This window comes from Neofelis nebulosa, chromosome 4, assembly GCF_028018385.1.
Source record: "Neofelis nebulosa isolate mNeoNeb1 chromosome 4, mNeoNeb1.pri, whole genome shotgun sequence".
Classification (NCBI taxonomy): Eukaryota; Metazoa; Chordata; class Mammalia; order Carnivora; family Felidae; genus Neofelis; species Neofelis nebulosa.
In genome coordinates, this window is record NC_080785.1 from 151,719,043 (window position 1) to 151,743,465 (window position 24,423).

The following is a 24,423-nucleotide window of genomic DNA, read 5'->3' on the forward strand; positions in this document are numbered from 1 at the left end:
TGAGCTGAAGTTGGATGCTTAACTGACTGAGCCACCCAGGTGCCCTTCCAAATCAATTCTAATTTAAAAAATTATCATCTTAAAATTATTATGTTAAAACTTATCATCCTTCATTGAATAGAAGATTATTCTATGTCAGGCACTTGGGTGCACAGCTTTTACCCTTGGGTAGTTATTTCAGAGAGAGTTCTTAGGCAGTGAGTGAGCTCCCAACTATATCCTTGGGAGGTTAGCTGCAAGGCAGACCACCAGCAAGGATTCTGGAAGGCTGTGCCTTACTATTGTGAGCCTTGCAGAGAATCTACTGAGAACTTCATTTTGTTGGAGTTGACCCTCATTGGCCCTTGAGAACTTGGTTTATCTTTATCTCTGTGTGTTGTCCATAAGGGGTGTGAGCTCTCATTGTGTTCTCTTTCAGTGCTTGAGCAACACCGCACCACTGACTGACTACTTTCTCAAAGATGAGTATGAGGCTGAGATCAACAGAGACAATCCTCTGGGAATGAAAGGGGAAATTGCAGAAGCCTATGCAGAGCTCATTAGACAGATGTGGTCTGGAAGGGATGCTCACGTGGCACCTCGCATGTTCAAAGTAGGTTGCTGTATATGTTTCCTTTTTTCCGTTTTGGGGAGAGTGATTTAGTTTTCAAATGAGGCATTCCAGTTGCATTTTGGGGTTAAGATGGGGCCTGGGACTAAAAGCCTCACACGTTGAGAGCCGCCTTTCCTGTTGTTGAGTCATTCAGCGCACAGGTACTTTAAGTGACCTCAGCCCGCACCTCTGGGCAGGGGATACTTCAGAAGTCATTTGTGCTGTATTCTGTGGTGCCAGCCTTTAAATAGGCAACATTCTAATAAGCCAGACCGTAACAATTCAGTTTAATTTCCAGCACTATCTGAAGGGTATTCCCAGGTTCTCTGAGCTGAGAACCTATACCCGCTGTGGTTTGAGTTGGGCCCCCTAAGTCAGGTTGATATTCGTGGAATGTGGTTGAGAGGCAGTTCTCACTTAGATCCCTCCAGCAAGGGAGATCAGGTGAACTGTAGTGGGCTCTTGGATCATCTTGGGCCTTCCCTCACCTTAAATGTTTTTTCCTGTTGAGGGAGGGCCCTTGCTTCATATTTTTAAATCTGAGAAATCCTACTTAGCCTGCACCACCAGGGTTCAAGGAGCCTTCATGAAGCACATGGTAGAAAAAGATAGGCATGTTTTTTATGCAAAGAGGGGAGCAAAGTAGCACCGTAGCTCAATGAGAAAATTTAAATCTTAGACAGTTTATTGAAATGGAAAACTAATTCTTTTTACCCCCATAGTCACATTAATCTCTAGGAAATACATGTAAATTACTATTCACATGCCATAAAGTCATAAAGAGATGGAATCGGGTGACAACACATTAGGCTCAAGCTCTTATAAATAAACAATTGACAGATCGTATTTAGGGATATTAGAAGTAGTGTAGAGTTTCCTTGATGACGGACATTTTCTCTGCACTGTCTGTTGTGGTAGCCACTAGCCATTTGAAATGTGGGTAGTGTGAACAAGAAATTGGATTTTTTAATTGTGTTTAATTTTATTTTTATTTTTAAAAAAAAAATTTTTTTTTCAACGTTTTTTATTTATTTTTGGGACAGAGAGAGACAGAGCATGAACGGGGGAGGGGCAGAGAGGGAGGGAGACACAGAATCGGAAACAGGCTCCAGGCTCTGAGCCATCAGCCCAGAGCCTGACGCGGGGCTCGAACTCACGGACCGCGAGATCGTGACCTGGCTGAAGTCGGACGCTTAACCGACTGTGCCACCCAGGCGCCCCAATTGTGTTTAATTTTAATTTAAATAGTCACATGTGCCCAGTGGCTATGGTATTGGGCAACACAGGTAGAGAGCATTGGTTCTCCAACTACAGGATTCATCGGAACCTCTGGAAGGGCTTGTTAAAATACAGAATACTGGGGTGCCTGAGTGACTCAGTTGGTTAAGTGTTAAGCGTCTGACTCTTGGTTTTGGCTCAGCTCATGAGCTCGTGGCTTTGTCGGTTTGAGCCCCACATTGGGCTCTGTGCTGGCAGTGTGGAGCCTGCGTGGGACTCTCTCTCTCTTTCTCTGCCCCTCCCCACCAGCCCCCTCCCCACTTGCACTGTCTCTGTCTCTCTCAAAATAAATAAATAAACTTAAGTAAATAAATAAAAATAAATAAAACATAGACCACTGGACCTATCCTGAGAGTTTCTCATTCTGTAGACCTGGGTTGGGCCCAAGAATGTGCATTTTTTTTCTTTTTCTTTTCTTTTTTTTTTAACTTTTAAAAGTTAAAACTGATTTATTTAGTTTGTTCATTTCTTGTATTTATTAGTGGTCTTGACATCAACAAAATTGGAATTATTATTAGGTTCTACCAGAAAAAATAATAAATGCAATAGAAAAGAGTTGTATTTCTAGGAATTTGAATTTTGAACCAAGAGGACCAAGAGATAAACTTTCAGGGTTATTCATTTCCTTTGCTAGCACTGTCAAATGTTCAGGTACTTTAGTCTATAATGAACATATTAAGGTATAATTATGTGTACTCAAAGAGCATCTTTTGCTGAGCTCATGTCCAGTGAACCAAAAATTAAATTTCAGTGTTTAGTTATTCTTTGAGATTACAATAGTTCCAGGTTACCAAAAGGTAGTTTAAAAGTTCACTGGAGGGGCGCCTGGGTGGCGCAGTCGGTTAAGCGTCCGACTTCAGCCAGGTCACGATCTCGCGGTCCGTGAGTTCGAGCCCCGCGTCAGGCTCTGGGCTGATGGCTCGGAGCCTGGAGCCTGTTTCCGATTCTGTGTCTCCCTCTCTCTCTGCCCCTCCCCCGTTCATGCTCTGTCTCTCTCTGTCCCAAAAATAAATAAAAAACGTTGAAAAAAAAATTTAAAAAAAAAAAAAAAAAAAGTTCACTGGAAACACTTAAGTTGTTTGCTAGAATAAATTACTATTGGCAGATTTTTTTAAATTTTTTTTTTTCAACGTTTTTTATTTATTTTTGGGACAGAGAGAGACAGAGCATGAACGGGGGAGGGGCAGAGAGAGAGGGAGACAGAATCGGAAACAGGCTCCAGACTCCGAGCCATCAGCCCAGAGCCCGACGCGGGGCTCGAACTCACGGACCGCGAGATCGTGACCTGGCTGAAGTCGGACGCTCAACCGACTGCGCCACCCAGGCGCCCCAACTATTGGCAGATTTTTGATGGAAGGAGTCCTGAATCTGATGTCCTCAGTTTTTTATTATTTTTGTTTTATTTATTTTTTTTAATTTTATTTTTTTTAATTTACACCCAAATTAGTTAGCATATAGTGCAGCAGTGATTTCAGGAGTAGATTCCTTAATGCCCCTTACCTATTTAGCCCATCCCCCCTCCCACAACCCCTCCAGCAACCCTCTGTTTGTTCTCCATATTTATGAGTCTCTTCTGTTTTGTCCCCTCCCTGTTTTTATATTATTTTCGTTTCCTTTCCCTTATGTTCATCTGTTTTGTCTCTTAAAGTCTTCATATGAGTGAAGTCGTATGATTTTTGTCTTTCTCTAATTTCACTTAGCATAATGCCCTCCAGTTCCATCCACGTAGTTGCAAATGGCAAGGTTTCATTCTTTTTGATTGCCGAGTAATACTCCATTGTATGTATGTGTGTATATAGATATATGTGTATATATATATACATATATATATATGTATATACATATATATGTGTGTATATATATACGTGTATATATATGTGTATATACATATATATATATGTGTATATATATGTGTATATATATATATACACATATATATATATGTATATACATATATCTATATACCACATCTTCTTTACCCATTCATCCATCGATGGACATTTGGGCTCTTTCCATACTTTGGCTATTGTTGATCGTGCTGCTATGAACATTGGGATGTATGTGTCCCTTCGAAACAGCACCCCTGTATCCCTTGGATAAATACCTAGTAGTGCAATTGCTGGGTTGTAAGGTAGTTCTATTTTTAATTTTTTGAGGAACCTCCATACTGTTTTCCAGAGTGGCTGTACCAGCTTTCATTCCCAAGGAATATGCATTTCTGACAAGCTCCCAGGTGATGCTGGTGGTGCTAGTTGGGGACCACACTCTTGAAGATCATGGGTGTAAAGCGATACAAGGCAGACAGTTTATTTAAGGATAGGAGGGCTGTTAGGTACAGGAGGCTTCCTCTGACTGATACAGATATTTATAAAGTTCTCATGGAGACTCTGAACCAAAGAAGCAAGTAAGAGGGGGATTCGTGTCAGTATTTAGGAGATGTGGCTGCTCAGGATGCCACTCTTCACTTTTCTTTTAGGATAGTGCCCAGGTGTCAAGTCTGCTGTTCTCCTGGCTTTTGATCTGAGCCCTCTCTCTCTGGTGAGAACTACTGGCCTCCTTTAGGCTCCTGATGAATTAATTGGGCCACTCAACCAGATGGTATTCTCCCTTACTGTCCCAGGTGACCCTGCAAAGTTGTTTTTTTTTTTTTTTCAAGTTTATTTATTTTGAGAACAAAGAGGGTGAGGCACACATGCAAGTCAGGGAGGGGCAAAGAGAGAGGGAGAGAGAATCCCAAGCTGTCTCTGCACATCAGCATGGAGCTGGATGTGGGGCTTAGCCTCATGAACCAGGAGATCGGTGACCCAAGCCGAAGTTGGATGCTCAGCCACCGGAGCCATCCAGGTGCCCCTGCAGAGTTATTTTTGATGGCAATTTCCCATCTGACTTCACTGGTTTAAATCTTATACTTTCTGATGTGATTGCTTTTGTTGTAGACCCAAGTGGGACGTTTCGCCCCTCAGTTTTCTGGCTACCAGCAACAAGACTCTCAGGAGTTGTTAGCCTTTCTTCTAGATGGATTGCATGAAGATCTGAACCGTGTAAAGAAGAAGCCCTACCTGGAGCTGAAGGATGCCAATGGGCGGCCAGATGCGGTAGGATATTGAAGATTGAGGATTTTGAGCAGTAGTATTTCATAGAAGTTGCCTCCTTCTGAAAGTTGCAGGAAAATTCTTTTGGTCTTTGAGTATTGGCACCAGGACCCTGGTTGCCTCTTGCTGTTGATGACATGGACACATGTTGTGGTAGAGTAATGTGCTCCAGGTCAGGAAGAGACTACCCCTAGTTACTCCTAATTCTCTGGCTTGGGCTTCTTTAATTGAGAGTCAGTTTGTTAGTATAATTTCATTGCTGAACCAGAGACTAGGGCATTCTGTAAAGTGTCTGTATTATGGGCCGTCATTAAAATACATACATGATCATTAAAATAGTTTGTTACTAACATTATTAGGGCACTGACTCTTTGCCTCGATTTTCTGATCTACGAAAAGGGAATTTAGTATTTAAGTTACCTTATCACATTGGGATTCATTATACGAAAACTTTAAAGTAGCATTTATATCTTGAAGGAAAAACCATGAGTTAGCTGAACTGTAGTATGAATTAAAACCTCACTGAAGAAACTTTGGCTCATTGAAAACCTTATAGGAGGCAGTCCTTGCTCTGGTCAGGCCCATTTACCCACGGTGTTCTCAGGGCTGTCTATCTCCTATCAGAGGATACACAGATACTGGTGTGTCCATCGATCCTAAGTGAAGACTGTTAAATGTGGGATTGGGCATAAAGCTGGCATGTGGCTGTATGGTACACCAAGAGTAGTCCACACCCTGGCTAGCCTGGACCAAGTTCTTTGCTATAGAGACTGCCTCATGGTCCATCTCAGATTCTGCTGTGGATCATTCTGGATGATGGGATAAATGACTCAAGTGTGTTGAGAATGTCTTCTTTATCTTTCTCCTTCTAGGTGGTGGCAAAGGAAGCCTGGGAGAATCACAGGTTGAGGAATGACTCTGTGATTGTGGACACATTCCATGGCCTCTTCAAATCTACTTTGGTTTGCCCAGAATGTGCTAAGGTTTCTGTGACCTTTGACCCATTTTGCTATCTAACTCTCCCACTGCCCCTGAAGAAAGATAGAGTTATGGAGGTCTTCCTGGTTCCTGCTGACCCTTGCTGCAGACCTACTCAGGTGAGAGAATCTGCACCCTCACAGCGCCCCTCACCGTGGGACCCAGAGCGGGGCTTCTCCCACCGACTGCTTCTGAATCCCTGTGGCACTTGCCTGAGTGTGTCCCCCCAGCCTCCATCAGACCTCTGTAATCCTGTATCATTCAGAGAAGATTGTGAAGGTGCTCTGGGCTTCTCTGTCACTTTTCCCCCATGCTTCATTCATGCAGCTAAGGTAGTACAAATGATTTGCTAAGTGGTCCTTGTATCAGAACGCTGGGAAGCAGCAGCAGGGTCTTCTGGGCCAGTCAGCCAAGAGAGCCTGGCTAGAACAGAAGGCTGTGTGAATGGAGTGACGAGCGGGTCTTAGCGTCCCACCCCGCTGATGGCTCACTGAGTGACTATACTGCTTAGTCTTCTGTCTCTGGTTTCTTCACCTCTTAGAGATGACATGACATGGCAGTCTGTATAGTTTTTAACAATTCCTTAAAGGAAGCAAACTTTAGGAATGAAACAAAGTAGTATTTAGGAGGGAAAGAGATGGGTGGGCCCTGGGCTGCCTCCTGAGTAGAAAGGCAAGTGCTGAGGCAGAAGACTTGCCTGTTGGCTCTTCTGATGACTCATGTGGACCCTGACTTCATGTACACTGTTTCTGGGAGGTCATCTTAGGTGACCTGCGTTGCCTGCTCCTCCCAGCTCATCTCCCACCCTTTGCTGAGTGCCTTTGTCACCCCTCCCATCTATCTTTTTGCAGTACCGCGTGGTTGTGCCGCTGATGGGGGCTGTGTCTGACCTGTGCGAGGCTCTCTCCAGGCTGTCTGGCATTGCTGCAGAAAACGTAAGGCAGGGTGGTCGGTGGCACTCACTACTTCATAGTCCTTTGGAGTGTATTTTCAAACTTGTAGCCATTTTTAGGGGGTAGTTTTTATTGGCCAGCACAAATGTGATTATATCTGGATGCCTCTGGCCTCCTGTCCCTCGCTCACTGTGCACACTGTGGCTGAGACTCCCTTCAGCCACGGGAACACTGTCCTTGCTCCAGTGAGGTCACACTAGCCACGGTCAGAGGGCCAGGAGTAGGGCTCTGCTCTCAGCTTTGCTGCCCTTGCCTACATGACCTCTTCTGTAGTATGAGAAGCTGCAATTTCTTTCCTACACTAAACTCTGTGAGTCTGGAGTGACTTTGTGATGTTCTTTTTTTTTTTTTTTTTTTTTTTAATTTTTTTTTCAACGTTTTTTTTAATTTATTTTTGGGACAGAGAGAGACAGAACATGAACGGGGGAGGGGCAGAGAGAGAGGGAGACACAGAATCAGAAACAGGCTCCAGGCTCCGAGCCATCAGCCCAGAGCCTGACGCGGGGCTCGAACTCACGGACCGCGAGATCGTGACCTGGCTGAAGTCGGACGCTTAACCGACTGCGCCACCCAGGCGCCCCTGTGATGTTCTTGATAGAAATCTTTATTTAGAAGCAGCTGCCCATTCTGGGCTTTCTGCCGAACCTGGCCCTGTGTGGTGGTGGGGAAAGTGAAAATCCCCTCCCCATCCTCCTGTATGCTCCAAGTACCTTCTTTGTCCCAGCCCTGGTCACTGCTCTTGCTCAGCCCCACTTCCCTCATAGCCCTGCTGGTTTTAGGCAGTTGCATAGTTGGGGTTTGGTGTGTTCAGCTATGTGCTGAGGATGGTTTGGAGACTTCTGGCCCTGGCAGACACCCCAGAGACGTCTGGATGACCACCAGTCTCTGATCAACACTCACTCCCCACCATTCCTGCCACTTGAGGTCAAATCCCATCGTAACCCTCAGGACAAATGTTAACCAGCAGGTTTTCTGCTGGTGGCAGTCATGCTGTTCTTCTCCCTTGGGCATTGGCCCCTGAACTCTGGGGCTGGTTGAGTGATGGTCTCTCTGGAGGTAACACTCCAGCAGCACATTGTTTTCATTTGCTTCTGGGGTTTTATGTAGAGGCCCTTATCCATCCTGTAATCTTTCTGTTACTGTTGATTCTTAGATGGTGGTCACAGATGTATATAATCACCGGTTCCACAAAATTTTCCAAATGGATGAAGGTTTAAACCACATCATGCCTCGGGATGACATTTTTGTGTGAGTACTCAGTGGTTTCTGCTGCAGGCTCAAAGGAAACATTCTAGAGGCTTTGCCTTGTAGGTGTCTCCAAAGCAGAAGATCTGGTAGTCCGTGCTCATGTGGATTTGCCCTGACTCCTTGTGCCAGGGGATGGGGTTCAGGGAATTCTGACAGCCATCAATGCTAAGCACTTCATGGCACTTCAGAGCTAGATATTCCAGATAACTCTCTTTAGCATGGACATAGTCTCTTGTCACCAGTTGCTACCTATTAAGAGGGCCTATTTAGTAGTCCTATAGATGGTCCTGATGTCAGAAATGCCTTTCTCAAGAAGAGTCACAGCTGTACAAGGAGCCACAGGAAGATGAGGGAAGGGATGTGATGTAGGCCGTGGTTCCTTGGGCAGGCGATCTCAGAGTGACAGGAGGGTTGACAGAAACAACTTTTTTCTGCTCTGACATTCTGTAAGCTCTGAGACTATTTTCTCATCCATGTGGGGACAGTACAATGCCAGCTCCAGTGATCTCTTTAGCCTCTCCCAGGTCCTCTTACTTGAAGGCTGCTCCCTGTAATTTTGTGTGTGTCCCTCTCCCGGGTGGGGTGGAGTAGAATATGAGCTTGTCTGCACTCCCTGACAGTCACTTACTTGCTCAGGGAAGCTTGAATGTGGACCACACCCATGCTGTTTCTTCCTCATTCCCTCTTGCTTGGAAACTTGCCTCTGCTGAGAAAGGTTTTCAGCATTTGTTTTGGTTTTTGTTTTGGTTGAGGATTGCAGTACACGAAGGAATCATTTCCTTCCCTTTAAGTTTTTGGGCCTGTGACTTCCAGATCACTCTAAAAGAAGTAGTTCTTGACCACACCCAAGATCCCAGTTCTGTTCACTTGCACAGGCTGCCTCCCCACTCAGCCATCTTTGCTTACTTGACAAAGTCAGCTCAGTGTCAGGCTAAGGCTGTTCATTTCTGACCCCAAGTCCTTAACAGCAAACATCTCCCCTCAATTCTGGAAACTAGTGTTTGTACACACCCAAGCTCAGAGGAACTGGGGTGTTGCCCTGTGGGAAGCTTAGCAAACCACCACCAACAAAGGAATTTGCAGAGGGCTTGAGTGCCAACCATCAGGAAGCAGATTGTTTTAAAGATTAATTGGTAATTATGAAAACACGCTGGTGGCACTAATATTACTTGAGTGTGTGGCGCACTCTGCCGCTGAGTCCTTGAATTCTCACCGCCACACTAGAAGGTAGACTTGTTCACTGAGTAAGCAGACTCAGAAGGGAGCACTTGGCCCCCTTATAGTGGCCAGAAGGTGACAGTGACAGACCTGGGCCAGCCTCACTCCAAGACCTCATTCTTGACACTAATGCTGGACCACAGGGCCCTTACCTAGAGCACACCTTAGACATTTTTGTGAGTTTTTCTTAGAACTCCTCTTGCACATATGTCATTTAGGACTATTTGCCAGGCATCTGGGGAGGGGTGTGTGTGTGTGTGTGTGTGTGTGTATGTGTGTGTGTGTGTGTGTGTGTGTTTATAGTTTTCAAAAATTGAATCAGTAAGTTTGTGTCTCCCCCTATAGGAAGAGGGAAAGACTACAGTCGGTTGCCAGCAATTTTGGTAACATCTGTTCCAGGATAAAACATCTATAAATCTCCTCAATCCCATGTATTCACTAAGTAAGACACATTTTTCAAAATCATTGATTTATATTTAGCATTTTCTTTGGTTATCTCTAATTTTTAAAAAATTAAATATGGTTCTTTTACTTCAATGTTTTTGAACAAAGATAGCAAACAATTAGTTTTATAAATTTGCTTCCTCATTTGAAAGAAAGCATCTTTGCATAATATTCTAGGTATACATTCTTGTACAATATTTGATTTTATAACACTTCAAAAGTTGAGCTCCTTGGTGACAGAAGATGAACTTGGTGGCCAGGCCTCCCCCTTCCTGCGCCTTTATGTCTGCAGTGATGGTCCCGATGACAGCTGTCATCTGTGTTGAGTCCCATTAAAGGACCACAGAGTTGAGGCCACGGTTGGGGGAAGGAGAATCACATTATCCCTGACTCCCGGGTTGCATAGGTTCACATTTTGCTGATAGTGATCCTTGGGATTCCTGACCCAGCTTCCAGAATCTTCTTGGAAATGGCTTATCCACCTTTTATGCTAAAGTATGATTTGTCCCAGTAACCTGGCCACCATGTAGCTGCAGCTCAGATCTCCGTTGCTCATGATGGCCTGCTGCTGAAGGTGCCCTCTTGTGTGATTGACACAGGTACGAGGTCTGCAGCACCTCCGCTGATGGCTCTGAGTGTGTCACACTTCCAGTCTACTTCAGGGAAAGGAAGTCCAGGCCGTCGAGCACTTCTTCCGGGGCAGTGCTGTATGGACAGCCACTGCTGGTTTCTGTTCCCAAGCACAAGCTAACCCTTGAGTCTTTGTACCAGGCTGTTTGTGAGCGTATCAGGTTGGTGACAGAAATGCATTTTGCTTGTTATCTAAAATCAAGACGGGCCTGGTCATAGTGGTGACTCCCCATGCAGTGTCCCTGTGCTGGTCCCACGTGCTTAATCCTGTGAAAATGCAGTTGGGCCTGCCCCCAGAGGGCCAGAACAGGTGCTGTTGGGATGGGGCACCTGGCACATCTTTTTTTTTTTTTTTTTAAGGGGTCTTACATTGTTTCGTTTTTTGTTTTTTGGTTTTTTTTTCTTACAGCTTGTTTATTTTTGAGAGAGAGTGCATGCGTGCATACACACAAGTGGGGGAGGGGCGGAGAGAGAGAGACAGAATGGGAAGCAGGCTCTAGGCTCTGAGCTATTAGCACAGAGCCCAACGTGGGCTTGAACTCACGAACCTTGAGATCATGACCTGAGCTAAAGTCGGGCACTCAACCCACTGAGCCACCCAGGTGCTCCCCATCTGGCACATCTTAAGCATCATGATACTGTCACTTAAGCCTTCTCTGGGGTTCCTAGAATCATGTCTGTCACATCTGTCAGTCACTGGGTGCAGGCGGTCTAGTGTTTTGAGGGCAGTTTGTGTCAGAATACAATTTCTGAAGTAGCTTCACGATCATTCTGAAGCTGGTAATTAATGTTCCTGGGAAATATTTTTCTAATGGTGATGCCATGTGACATTCATAGAAGACTTGAAACAAGCATTCATGGAAGACTCGGAGTCTTTGGCGACTTGGTACTTAGACATCTTATCTTTTGGGTTCCCCTCAATATCTAAAGTGTTGACAATCACATGCTTTTAAAGCCCCTTTATTTACCTGAATTGCTTTGTGAATAGCTGGGAGTATATCAGTTGTGAACTACTTCTAGCTGAATAGTGGAGAAAAACAGGTAAATGTTATAGCTAACACATCATTCTTTTTCTTCCTTTTTTTCAAGCCGCTATATAAAACAGCCTTTGCCTGATGAGTCTGGCAGCTCGCCCTTGGAGCCGGGGGCCTGCAATGGCTCCAGGGGCAGCTGTGAAGGTGAGCGCTCGCCACGCTGTGGGGCTGTGACTGACCAAATCCCTCCTGACCTCCCTCTTCTTCCAAAGGTGTTGTACACACGGGAGAGGGAGGCTCTAAGGCTGGGTGGGGGCTCTGGCTAGAGAGCAGATCTGGGAGCCCCGATGCACCACTCCGTGCTGCCAGTGCATGTTATCCAACTTCAGCGCCTCATGGAATCTTCTTAGACATGTAGACTGTGTTTCACCTCAGGCAGAGTGAGACTGACAGGACTCGGTGACTTGCCCAGGATCATGAGGTGTGTTGGGATTGCAGTGGGTGCTTATCCGGCACTTGACTGCCTCCATGACTTGGCTTCTGTCTGCAGAGCTATTAGGTTGGCTCTTGCCCACCACTCTGATGTGGCACTGCCTCTGGGGAGGACAGGAGTCCTGGCCAGCCAATCAGAGGGCAGAGAGTTTCTCTTGAGTGTTTCTTTCTGCCCAGGAAGCTACAGGTTAATAGCTGACTCTAGAGAGCTCCGTCTGTGGCAGCAAAGAGAGCCACAGTCTACAAAGCAGTAGGATAAGGCTCATTGCAGGAAACCCAGAGCCCTCGCCATTCTCTCATGTCCAAGTGCTCACAAGCTTATCCCTGACTGAGGAGCTGTGTCTGACCTGCATTGTGGTTGTTACCCTTTTGGGGGCCTAGGCGACTTAGTGGGTTTATCACTATACAACCGCAAATGTTCTCCAAATTAGTGCCATAAATTTTCAATTGCAAATCCAAATGCCAAGATTTCTCCAAGATGTGCACAGTCTTCAAAAGTGAGACTTGACATTAAAAATAATGCTCACAAGGCTCTGTCCTCACCAGATACGGCACATTGTGAGTATTTTAGGTTTACTGTTTATTCTAGTCATACTTTTTTTTTTTTTTTGCCATTTTTTTTTTTATTAGCTTAATTTTTAAATTTACATCCAAATTAGCATACAGTGCAACAATGATTTCAGGAGTAGATTCCTTAATTCCCCTTTCTCATTTAGCTCATCCCCCCTCCCACAACCCCTCCAGTAACCCTCTGTTTGTTCTCCATATTTAAGAGAATATGACCCCCTCCCTGTTTTTATTTTTGTTTCCCTTCCCTTATGTTCATCTGTTTTGTCTCTTAAAGTCCTCATATGAGTGAAGTCATACGATTTTTGTCTTTCTGTGACTAATTCACTTAGCATAATACCCTCCAGTTCCATCCATGTAATTGCAAATGGCAAGATTTCATTCTTTTTGATTGCCGAGTAATACTCCATTGTATATACATACCACATCTTCTTTATCCATTCATCCATTGATGGACATTTGGACTCTTTCCATACTTTGGCTGTTGTTGATAGTGCTGCTATAAACATTGGGGTGCATGTGTCCCTTCGAAACAGCACATCTGTATCCCTTGGATGAATGCCTAGTAGTGCAATTGCTGGGTCGTAGGGTAGTTCTATTTTTAGTTTTTTGAGGAACCTCCATACTGTTTTCCAGAGTGGCTGCACCAGTTTGCATTCCCATCAGCAGTGCAAAAGAGATCCTCTTTCTCCACATCCTCGCCAACATCTGTTGTTGCCTGAGTTGTTAATGTTAGCCATTCTGACAGGTGTGAGGTGGTATCTCATTGTGGTTTTGATTTGTATTTCCCTGATAATGAGTGATGTTGAGTATTATATTCTGATTCTTGCCCAGAATATCATGTTCTTCCACTAGGGATGAACAAGAGGGTGTTTTGTGTCCAGGTCCCACAAGCAGAGAGGTCAGGGTGGTCATGACGGTCTCGAGCAGACCTTGGGAGACCCATAGGTTTTTGGTGCTCTGGCAGTTAAAGCACTGTGATTTCTAGCTCAAAGTGTGGGGGGACAAGTCACCTTCTTCCTCTGAACCTTGGTTCACCCATCTGCAGAATGGGATGATGACGTCTGCTTCACAGATTTGAGGTTACAGGTTTTTTGGTGGGTTTTTTTTTTGTTTGTTTTTTGTTTTTTTTGAAGAGTGGGGATTGGCAGAGGGAGAGAGAGAATTTCAAGCAGGCTCCATGCCCAGCATAGAGCCTGATGTGGGGCTTCATTTCACAACTGTGAGATCATGACCTGAGCCAAATCAGGAGTTGGACACTTAACCAGCTGAGCCATCCAGGTGCCCCAAGTTTACAATTTATTAGATAATGTGGGTTAAGGTACCTGGCACATAATAGATACACGATTAATAATAACACCATGTCAGTATTTGCTGTTGTTATATTTAGCCTAGCTTTTTAGATATTGCATTTGTCAGTCTCCTGTTCAGGGAGAATTACTGCCTTCTTTTGAATCCTTTAACTGAGTCTTGGCAAATAGACTTCAAACCCTATTTAATGTTGTGAAATACTTCTAATGTTTTTACTGCCATGGCTTCTTGTCAGGCCTATGGTGGCTGTCTCCTGATTCTCCTGATCTTGGGTAGTTGCTTTCAGTGGACTCTGTTTTCTATTCTCATCCTGTTATATACACTTCACTGTATTTAATTCTGACTGCATTAGCAGAAGTTTCCTGAGATTTTCCAAGGAGCTGATAGCCAGTGGTACAACCAGGGACGGAGTTCTTATAGTTTTAGGGCTCTGTTTGTTTACTGAGTGGGGTGGACGCAGGCTTTTCTGTGTCCCTGTCAGACAGGTAGCAGGTAGGGCAGGGTCTCACCTGCTGGTCTGGGAGCGGGGCAGGTTCACCTAGGTGTAAAAGGGGCAGTGCCAGTGCCTCAGGAGCCAAGTGGGCCGATTGGAAAAGGAAAGTCCATGAGGGCTGGGCTTGTGGTCTTGTGCCAGCTGGCTGTTTCGGAAGGGTGCCAGTAGGGGTGCGTGGCCCGCCCTCATCCATGGCTATGTTGTTCTTGTGGCCTGAGAGGAAACTGCTGCGTTGTCCTGGGCCTGACTTGTCTTTCCTTATGAACACTCCCATGGCAGACTGTCTAAGAAAAAGAGGATTTTTATGTACAACATACTGTTTTCCTCGGAGTAGTCCATGTCGTCCATGTCTACTATTTCCCCAGTATGTAAACTTCATATTTTATGTTATGTTATTTTCTTATTTTTTTTTTTTAATTTTTATTTATTTTTGACAGAGAGACAGAGCATGAGTGGGGGAGGTGCAGAGAGAGAGGGAGACACAGAATCCGAAACAGGCTCCAGGCTCCGAGCTGTCAGCACAGAACCTGACGCGGGGCTCGAACTCACGAACTGTGAGATCATGACCTGAGCCAAAGTCGGATGCTCCGCCGACTGAGCCACCCAGGCGCCGCATTATTTTCTTATTTTTAATGTTTATTTATTTTTGAGAGAGAGCGAGACAGAGTGTGAGTGGGGGAGGGACAGAATGAGAGGGAGACACAGAATCTGAAACAGGCTCCAGGCTCTGAGCTGTCAGCACAGAGCCTGACATGGGGCTCGAACTCACGGACCGCGAGATCGTGACCTGAGCCGAAGTTGGACGCCCAACCGACCGAGCCACCCAGGCGCCCCTACAATGAATATGTTTATGGATCTTTTTATTGCAGCCCCATATACCAGTTCTCTGGAAATGCCTGGGAAATTTACTCATCAGCATATGTCTGTAGAATGCCTATTAAAACTCTTGAGTGGCGCCTGGCTGGCTCAGTAAAGAGCATGCAACTCTTGATCTTGGAGTCTGAGTTCAAGCCCCACATTAGGTGTAAAGATGTAAAAAAAAAAAAACTTAAAAAAAATTATTGAAGCTCAGCAATCTCCGATGAATAAAGAGAAAAAAAAAAAAAAGTGGGCAGGATCCTGTCTGCTGTGTTCACTGGGACCCACCAGCATGGCACCTGTACCTGAGAGACATTCATTCACTGACTACTTGTTGAAGGGACAGTCAGCCTGTTTCTTGTAGAGGAACTGAAGACTTTTGCTTAATATTTGTGATCATAATATTTTTTAATTGACTTTTATTTTGAGAGTGTGTGTGTGTGTGTGTGTGTGTGTGTGTGAGAGTGGGGGAGAGGTAGAGAAAGAGGGGGACAGAGGATCCAAAGCGGGCTCTTTGCTGACAGCAGACAGCCTGATGTGGGGCTCAAACTCACAAACTGAAATCATGACCTGAGCCAAAGTTGGGTGCTTAACCAACTGAGCCACCCAGGTGCCCCTTAATTGTCTTTTAAATTATGTTTCTCAACCAAACTGTCTTCTTGGCTTCTCATTTTTTCCCTTTTCTCTCTGTGGGTCAAGTGATGAAGTTGAAAGAGTCAGAGGATGTGGGGCGAAGCCCAGTAAAGTACTCAAGTGTTGAGGGGCCCAAATTTAGGACAGGTGGGCTTGCTGACCACATTGTGTACCTTCGGGAGCGTCACTGATTCTTCCTAGGCCTGTGCTTCCTCATCACAGATTAGCAGTGCCCACTTTGCCTGTCTTAACCAGCTTGTGAGGGTCACACAGGAATTTTGCTACCTTGTGAAGGGCTAGGTGTAGTTTCACACAAACAGGACAGAATCTGGAAGGAAGCACTGTAGTTAAACATGAAGTAAAATTTTCAACATCAAAATGGTGGCAATTTATGTACACATTGGTTTTCATTGTATGCCAGGAGAAGATGAAGAAGAAATGGAGCATCAGGACGAAGGTAGAGAGCAACTTTCAGACACAGAAGGCAGTGGGGAGGACGAGCTGGGAAATGACTGCGGGGAGACCACCCAAAAGAAGGTCAAAGACCAGTCCTGCCCGAAAAGGCTTTTTACCTTCAGCCTCGTGAACTCCTACGGAACAGCGGATATAAATTCCCTTGCAACTGATGGAAAACTACTTAAACTCAATTGTAAGCACTTTCTTTGACTTTTCAAACTGGGCATTTGGGGGCTTAGGATCCATTTGAAAATCCCGTTTGCGCTCAGCACTCACTGCACTGGGCTTTTGCCATCTTCCTGTAGCTCCGGGAACAGATGTTTGTGTGGTCCTTGGCTTAAAGTTCCCTAGTTTCAGAGACCTCACCCCTCCTGCCCTGGCCATCTTGTCAGGCTTTTCTCTTTGGCCCTTGATGACTTTGGATGGAAGTGAGCTCTCCCTTCACTGCCACCACCCTCAGGACCTTCGCTCTGGGTTGCTAACATTTCTCGTACCTCTGGCAGCATTTCGCCAGAGCCATGTCACTTAACGAGGCTGGCTAAATGCTGATTTCTTTTGTTCCATAAGACTACTCATGAAATGTGACCCATGGTCATGGGTTGTGTAGGCTGTTTGTTAGCTGGAGCCTGTAATGGGGGCTGATGTGCAGACAGAAGAGGCACCTACACGGGATGTACGGAGAGCACAAGAGGACGGTGAAGACCCCTGCCTAGAAGCATCTCCGTGTCTCCTTCATTGGCAAAGAAATGAGCACACTGTCCTTTCGCTCTCTTTCTTTTTTGTTACATTTCTTTAAAAAATTGGTTTCGAGAACAGCTTTACCAATGTGTTTCTGGGTCTCTGTGTCTATCTCTCTCTCTGTGTCCCTGCAGCTCCTTCCTCTCTGTGTGGCCGCCTCCTCTTGTACAAGGCCTTGCATATTCTAGCCAGCTTCTTGAATTCTAGTCTTTGACTCTCCCCTTCAATCTTTCCGTCTCCTTCCCCGTCTCTCGCAAGCTGTGGCCTGGAAAGTGCGGGCAGTGAGCTGGGCAGTGTAGGGATCATCTTTTTCCTTTTTAAAAAAATTTTTTTCTAATGTTTATTTATTTTTGAGAAAGAGAGAGAGAGAGCAACCAGGGGAGGGACAGAGACAGGGAGACACAGAATCCGAAGCAGGCTCCAGGCTCTGAGCGGTCAGCAAAGGGCCCAACGTGGGGCTCGAACTCGCAAACCGTGAGATCATGACCTGAGCCGAAGTCGGACGCTTAACCAACTGAGCCAGCCAGGGGCCCCTAGGCATCACCTTTTTTGTTTTTCTCCCCTTGGGGATAGCACGCCTGCTCTGCCCAATATCCCTCATTTCAAAACCACTTTATTATTTTGTCGGGTTTTCTCATGGGTTAAGGTGGGAGGGTAAATCTGGTTGCTGTAACTTCATCTTGATCTATGTTCTTTCAGTATCCTTATATATTTAGAGCCTTTGGAACTTACTGTGACATTGAGGAAATCTTTGCCAAAGGTTTTGGGGGTCCCAGGGTTCAGAGTAGGCTGGCTCAAGGCAAAGCATTGCTCTTGGCAGTGGCTGGTGATAGGTGAGCAGGTGTTGATGATGAAGCCTGAGTGTTTTCTTGTCACTCCTGTCACCTGAAGAGCCTCTCCTGTTGCTGGCTATTCAGTTATAAGTGACACGTTGGTCCTCCTCCACAGCTCGATCCACACTGGCCATTGATTGGGACAGTGAGACCCGGAGCCTTTATTATGATGAGCAAGAATCTGAGGTAGGTGACTGGGGACTCCTGGTCAGTGGTACATGCTGGCTTCTGCTCTGGCTGTGTATTCAGGTCACTCACCCCAGTTCCCCAGCAATTTGACAAATTCTACTTCGGATGGAGAATGGAAAGCACTTAAAGATTTTGTCATTATATGTTCAGAGGCTCCAGAAAGTGCATTATATTCCAGGGATGGGAGCTTGGGAGGTTGTGGCTTAATGGGGTTAGGACTCATATTTCCCAACAGAAGTCCGCACTTTGTCCCCCATAGGCCTATGAGAAGCACGTGAGCATGTTGCAGCCTCAGAAGAAGAAGAAGACCGCGGTGGCGCTGAGAGACTGTATCGAGCTGTTCACCACCATGGAGACCCTTGGGGAGCATGACCCCTGGTACGTGGCACCCCAGTCTGGGCAGGGACACCCTTGCACCCTGGACTGAGATCTGCTGGGGCCATCTGTACACAAAAACCCTTTTGGGAGGAGATGTGTCACTTCTTATCACATGGCTGTGATGTGGCTGTCCCTATATCACAGTCTTTCTGTGCAAATTGTGTTTTCCAGACTAAGAAAGCCATCTTCCTATTTAGGAAGGTGGCTTAGACACACACACACACGCCGCACTGAAGCAGCCCGTGCTGAGTGCAAGAAAAGACATTAGGGGATTGTGGCTGTGCCTCCATGCTTGGGTGCCCAGGTGGCCCTGGCTCCCTGGCCCCCCGCTAAATGGAGATTTCTCTTTTCTCTGCAGGTACTGTCCCAACTGTAAGAAGCATCAGCAGGCCACAAAGAAGTTTGACCTGTGGTCCTTGCCGAAGATCCTGGTGGTCCACCTCAAACGTTTCTCCTACAATAGATACTGGAGGGATAAGCTCGACACCGTTGTGGAATTCCCCGTCAGGTGGGTCCTGAGTGTTCTTAGGAAAATTAAAAAGTAGGCGAGAAACCTAGGCACTGATTGGCTAAGGGTTTTGCCACCAAAGACTTTTCTGCATTAGGATGTTTGCTTGGGTCTGGGCCGTTAGACTTTGGTTCACCCCCTCTCCCCATCCTCCCGCGTTTGGGGAAAAGATTCTCCAACAGAAGCGCTTCCCAGGTTCAGGGTGATGCTGATCATTGCTGCCACCTGACTGAACTGGTCATCCTATCCATCATTGGTCCCAGGGAGCCTGGGCTCAGCTGGACAGCACAAATGCAGTGCCGAGTCTCGTTAACAGGGCTACAGAGTAACTGGAGCGTAGTCTGCTGAGGAGAATTGGGCTGCAGGTGGGGACGCAGAGCCGCCTGTCCTGTCCCTGGGTGGAGAGTGGGACTGGCTGTCTACTAGTGTCCTCAGGTCCCAGGATGCAGAGCATAACTGACGCAGGAAAATAAGTCAACCAAATAAGAGTTTGTCCACAAAATGCAGATTTTAGAGTGTTTCCCGGGTAGTGGGACTAGAGGTAGATAGACAATGAAGTATAGACGTGTCAGTGGGAGAACCTAGGTGGTAGCTATATGAGTATTTATTGTAAAGTTCGTTCAACTTTTCTTTATGTTTGAAATTTTCAAAATAAAATATTGGGGGGAAAAGTTTTCTGGGACCTGTTTTGGCATTTAGCTTAAATTTTTATGGCACCAGCTAGAATTTGGATACTGACAGCCATTTCTACATAGTTGCTGCAGCCCTCCCGTCTGTGCCTAGAGCCCTTCCTCGCCTGGTCTGGGGCCAGAGTTAGCCACGCGACTTCTCTCCAGCCTGAACATCTTGGTGCTCAGAACAAGACCCTGGGTCCCCTGCCGCTGTGGCCTGTTCCCTTCCTTCCTTCTGCAGTTAGTTTTTGAGTGCTTTCCTATGTTCTAGCCTGTTGCATAAAAGGGATTGCTGGGTTACTCTGACTTCTTTCTCTGAGTTTAATGTATTAAAGGCCATTTTTGTGTTTTGTGCTCAGAGCTCTGAACATGTCCGAGTTTGTGTGTGACCTGTCAGCAAGGCCTTATGTGTACGACCTCATTGCCGTGTCTAATCATTATGGAGCCATGGGGGTTGGCCACTGTAAGTACTGGCATCTGCTTCCTCCGAGATGTTGAAATGCCCTCAGCCAGTCTCTCACCAGCCTCTTCCTGTGTGCCACGCACTGCCCTAAGTACTTTATTTACACAGCACCTCATGCCTCCAGTGTCAAGGTTTCAGGTTTGGTCCAAACTGCTGCTTCTCCATTCTGTCTTTTTTTTTTTTTTGTCTTTTTTTGTCTTTGTATTCTTGAATCCGATAATCCCACCTCTGGGAATCTATCCTGAGGAAAGTACTTGACATTGGGAAAAAGCTTTATGCACAAAGATATTCACCTGTTTATAACAGTGAAAAATTCGTATCAGGATTGCTGACCCACAGTTGGCACTACTGTCCACACACTTGATGGAAGAGTGTACAGCCGTTGCAAAATAAAATTAATGATCACGGGGAAATGCCTGTGACGTGTTCAGCCTGCGTCATTGCAGGAACTAGTGCCACAATTACGTTAAAGCAAAACAAGGAAACCTTCCCTTTGCTCTACTTTATTTTCCAAAATGTCTGGAATGTGTAGGTTTACTTTTATAATGAAAAGACTTATATTTTGTTGTTTGTGGAAGGGTGTTAGTGATGTTGAAGTCAAGAGCTGGGTTTCCTCCTGTTTCTGCTGCATCTGCACCATGCCAACTGCCACTACACCCAACGTTAGGACCCTAGAGATGACACCATGGGAGATATCAGTTCCTTTTATATTCACAGCAGATTACAGAACTGCCCTAAGCCCCAGTCTTCTCCCCTGTACGGGTAAGCTTTTTCTGTTGGTCCAACAGTCTGCTTTCCTGCCCCTCCGTTTTTACTGTATAACCTCATGGCTGGGACGGCTGCTCAGTGTCCAGCCCTCATGTCTACATTCCAGGCCATCAGAAGAAGAGGAAAAGGGGCACAACCTTCCCCTTTAAGCCAGCTTCCCAGAAATCTCCCTTAACTCCTCTATGTACATCTCATTGGCTATAACTGGGCACATGGCTACATCTAGCTGTAGGAGAGGCTGGAAAATAAAAACTGCGCCTGTTTGAAAATTGGGGTTGACTGGAATGGCTATTGGTGACCTCTGATCACATATTACCTGCAACACTTCCTGCAACTTTTTTCCTCCCCAAACTAATTTTGGTATCTGTGTTCATAAATGTCAAATGAATTTACTTTAAAAAAATGAATTTACTTTTAAGTGCTATTTTAGTATATAAACATACCACTTGAGCAACTTTCTTAGCCTCTGTATCCTTCAGTGTTCTCATCCATAAGCTCAGGCTGGTGGTGTGTGAACCCACATTGGGTCCACAGTTGGAACTCCAGGATCGAGAACCACCATTGTTGCTGTTATGCCAAGCATGGACAGTGGGAACAGGCCCTCGGCACCTTTTCCTTATGTTCTTCGCCCCCGCTTTGTGCAGGCACTCTGATAAGGAATAGCTAAACGGCTGGCCCAAAGTCACGCGGCAGTTGGAGACTAGTAACCAGTCCTCCGTTAGAGTCTGTCATTTCGTAGAGTCTGGGAATTGGTCATTGCTGCTGGGATTGCTGTTGTAAACACATCCTGCTGGGGAATAGTATAAAATCAAGACAGGAAGTGTTGGCTGTGGTAAATGCTTAGATCACCATGAGGCATTGTTATCCAGCCACCAACTTGGACTCAGATTGATCTTTCTCTGAAACTGTGAGTCATCTTGTCCACATCCCAGCTCTGCAAACCCAGTGTCCCTCACTGGGATTACCCCAGAGGCTCTAAGAGGCCGGAAGAGGCAGTAGTAGCCATCTCCCTGAACCAAGTTGGGGAGAGTGATTTTTGCTTAAATCTTAAAAGTATCAGCTTCTTTTTTTTTTTTTTTTTAATTTTTTTTTTTCCAACGTTTTTTATTTATTTTTGGGACAGAGAGAGACAGAGCATGAACGGGGGAGGGGCAGAGAGAGAGGGAGACACAGAATCGGAAACAGGCTCCAGGCTCCGAGCCATCAGCCCAGAGCCTGACGCGGGGCTCGAACTCACGGACCGCGAGATCGTGACCTGGCTGAAGTCGGACGCTTAACCGACTGCGCCACCCAGGCGCCCCATTATCAGCTTCTTTTATGGGTCCCTTGGCTATGGTTTAACAGCCATCCTGAACATTAATACTGGGTTTCTCTATTTTTTTGGATTAGTTTCCCCAAATTACAGGCTTAAAAAAAAATTTTTTTTTTTTTACATTTATTTTTGAGAGACAAAGCATGAGGGGGAGAGGGGCAAAGAGAGAGGGAGATACAGAATCTAAAGCAGGCTCCAGGCTGTGAGCTGTCAGCAAAGGGCCCGACATGGGACTCAAACTCGTGAACCATGAGATCATGACCTGAGCCGAAGTCAGATGCTTAACTGACTGAGCCACCCAGACACCCCTATTATTATTTTTTTTAATAAAAAATTGCTTAATGTTTTAATTTTGAGCGAGAGTACAAGTAGTGTGTGGAGGGGGCGGGTTGGAGGAGAGAGAGACAGACAGACAGACAGAAGCAGGCTCCAGGCTCTGAGCTGTCCACACTCAGCCTGATGCGGGGCTTGAACCCATCATGACCTGAGCTGAAGTCAGAAGCTTAACCAACTGAGCCACCCAGATACCCTCCAAAATTACAGTTTAAAGCCTTGGTCCCTGATGACTCCGTTTTTACCCTTTCAGAGCCTTTTTGAGAAAGAATAGATTTCAAAAAAAGTAGTTGACTTTTGGTTGTTACCTATAAATTTAATTTCAGGGTCTTTGTTTTGTTTTATTCATTTTTTTAAAATACAATTTATTGTCAAGTTAGCTAACATACAGAGTATACAGTGTGCTCTCGGTTTCGGGGATAGATTCCCATGATTCATCACTTACATACAACACCCAGTGCTCATCCCAACAAGTGCCCTCCTTGATGCCCATCACCCATTTTCCCTCCCCCCCCCCCCCACATACCCCATCAACCCTCAGTTTGTTGTTTATATTTAAGAGTCTCTTACGGTTTGCCTCTCTCTGTAACTTATTTTTTCCTTCCCTTCCCCCATGGTCTTCTGTTAAGTTTCTTAAATTCCACATATGAGTGAGGACATTGTTTCATTTTTTTAGAGTTTTATTGTTCAGTGCAATAAACTAGCCAGATTAGTTCTCTGGTGATTGCTAGAGGTATTTTCTTGTTGACTTGGCAGACACCGCATACGCGAAGAACAAACTGAACGGGAAATGGTATTATTTTGATGATAGCAATGTGTCCCTGGCCTCCGAGGATCAGATAGTGGTGAGTAGGCTCTAATACTTGGTTCCTCATCTTACCTTTATGGGTAGAGTCTCCTGAGCTGGTTGGTTATTTGGTCATTGTGATGTGACAGTGGGAGCTGGGTGTGGTGGAGAAAGAATTGACTGCCATTCCTTCTGGGACGCTTCCTAAATGAGAAGCTGGACTCTCATCTGGGTTCTATCATAGGGCACTGGCCTTTCCCCACTCTGGGCACAGTCACCTTCATAGTTGCCTCTGTGCATGGATGCATAGGGCACAATGGCAGATGCCTGAGAGTGGGTTTTGAACAGTGAGAGAAAAGCTGGGGAGAATGGGTGGTAATTCCAACCAGTGAATGAACTTTTCCCCTCTTGTGTTTTAGACAAAAGCAGCTTACGTGCTATTTTACCAACGTCGAGATGATGAATTTTATAAGACACCTTCACTCATCAGTTTTTCTGGATCCTCTGAGGGAGGGACGAGCCCAAGCAGCTCACAGCAGGGCATGGGGGACGATGAGGCTTGCAGCATGGACACCAACTGATGCTGTCTCCGTGACTCTGCCACCCCACAGCACCAGTGTAATCCCCCAGGAGAACAGCTTTGACACTCTGGAGACTTCTAGTCTAAAAACCAGATGAGGAAATTCCCTTTTATGAGCAGAAGAAAAAAAAAAAGAAAAGACCCTGTTTGCTCAGAAGGGTTATGTCAAGAGGCTGAATTATTTTTCTTTTTATGCAGGTGGTGAGAAATTTCTTGTAAGACCTGTGGAGCTGCAAAGTAGGGGGTGGGGGGTGCACAGTGGAGTAAGTCCTGTGAATTCCAAAGAATGGAGAGGAACAGTAATTGAGTATGGTGGCCGTGAAGACAGACATGCAGGAGGCTGCCCTGAGCTCCTGGATTTCTTATTCTGGTGCTGATTACTGGTCACCCCAGCAGTCTGCCCGCAGTAAACCAAGCCTCAAGTTCACTTGATATTGTCCCCTTCTCCCTTGCTGTGCACTGAGATGGGTTTGTAATTCCCTCAAAATTAGCCACTGAAGCCTGTTTCTGTGTCCCTTTGAGCCATCTTGGAATTTCCATCTTTCTTCCCAATGAAATGAAAAGAATTGGTGTTGGGGTCTCCTGCCCTGCAATCTCGTGTGGAACCTAGCAGTTGTTATGTCCCTCACCGTTTTTGATGAATTGA

At 45.7% G+C, this 24,423-nt stretch overlaps 1 protein-coding gene across 8 annotated transcripts in view; it reads left to right on the forward strand.

Moving 5' to 3' along the window:
* The window catches only part of USP4 (ubiquitin specific peptidase 4), a 50,235-nt gene extending 25,865 nt beyond the window's left edge, over positions 1–24,370 (forward strand). For 2 of the 8 annotated variants that reach the window (XM_058726944.1, XM_058726943.1), the window contains 14 exons: positions 419–592; positions 4,807–4,965; positions 5,835–6,059; positions 6,792–6,875; positions 8,047–8,141; positions 10,403–10,594; positions 11,523–11,611; positions 16,183–16,410; positions 17,904–17,974; positions 18,237–18,355; positions 18,714–18,863; positions 19,894–19,997; positions 23,167–23,255; positions 23,617–24,370. In XM_058726944.1, coding sequence (XP_058582927.1) covers positions 419–592; positions 4,807–4,965; positions 5,835–6,059; positions 6,792–6,875; positions 8,047–8,141; positions 10,403–10,594; positions 11,523–11,611; positions 16,183–16,410; positions 17,904–17,974; positions 18,237–18,355; positions 18,714–18,863; positions 19,894–19,997; positions 23,167–23,255; positions 23,617–23,778 — 1,941 coding nt within the window. In that variant the 3' untranslated portion in view covers positions 23,779–24,370. Of the gene's footprint in view, positions 1–418; positions 593–4,346; positions 4,410–4,806; positions 4,966–5,834; positions 6,060–6,791; positions 6,876–8,046; positions 8,142–9,704; positions 9,802–10,402; positions 10,595–11,522; positions 11,680–13,102; positions 15,337–16,182; positions 16,411–17,903; positions 17,975–18,236; positions 18,356–18,713; positions 18,864–19,893; positions 19,998–20,575; positions 20,760–23,166; positions 23,256–23,616 lie in introns of those variants that run through there. The other 6 variants (XR_009260925.1, XR_009260926.1, XM_058726945.1 and 3 more) reach the window with 6 other exon arrangements.
* The last annotated feature ends 53 nt before the right edge of the window (positions 24,371–24,423 follow it).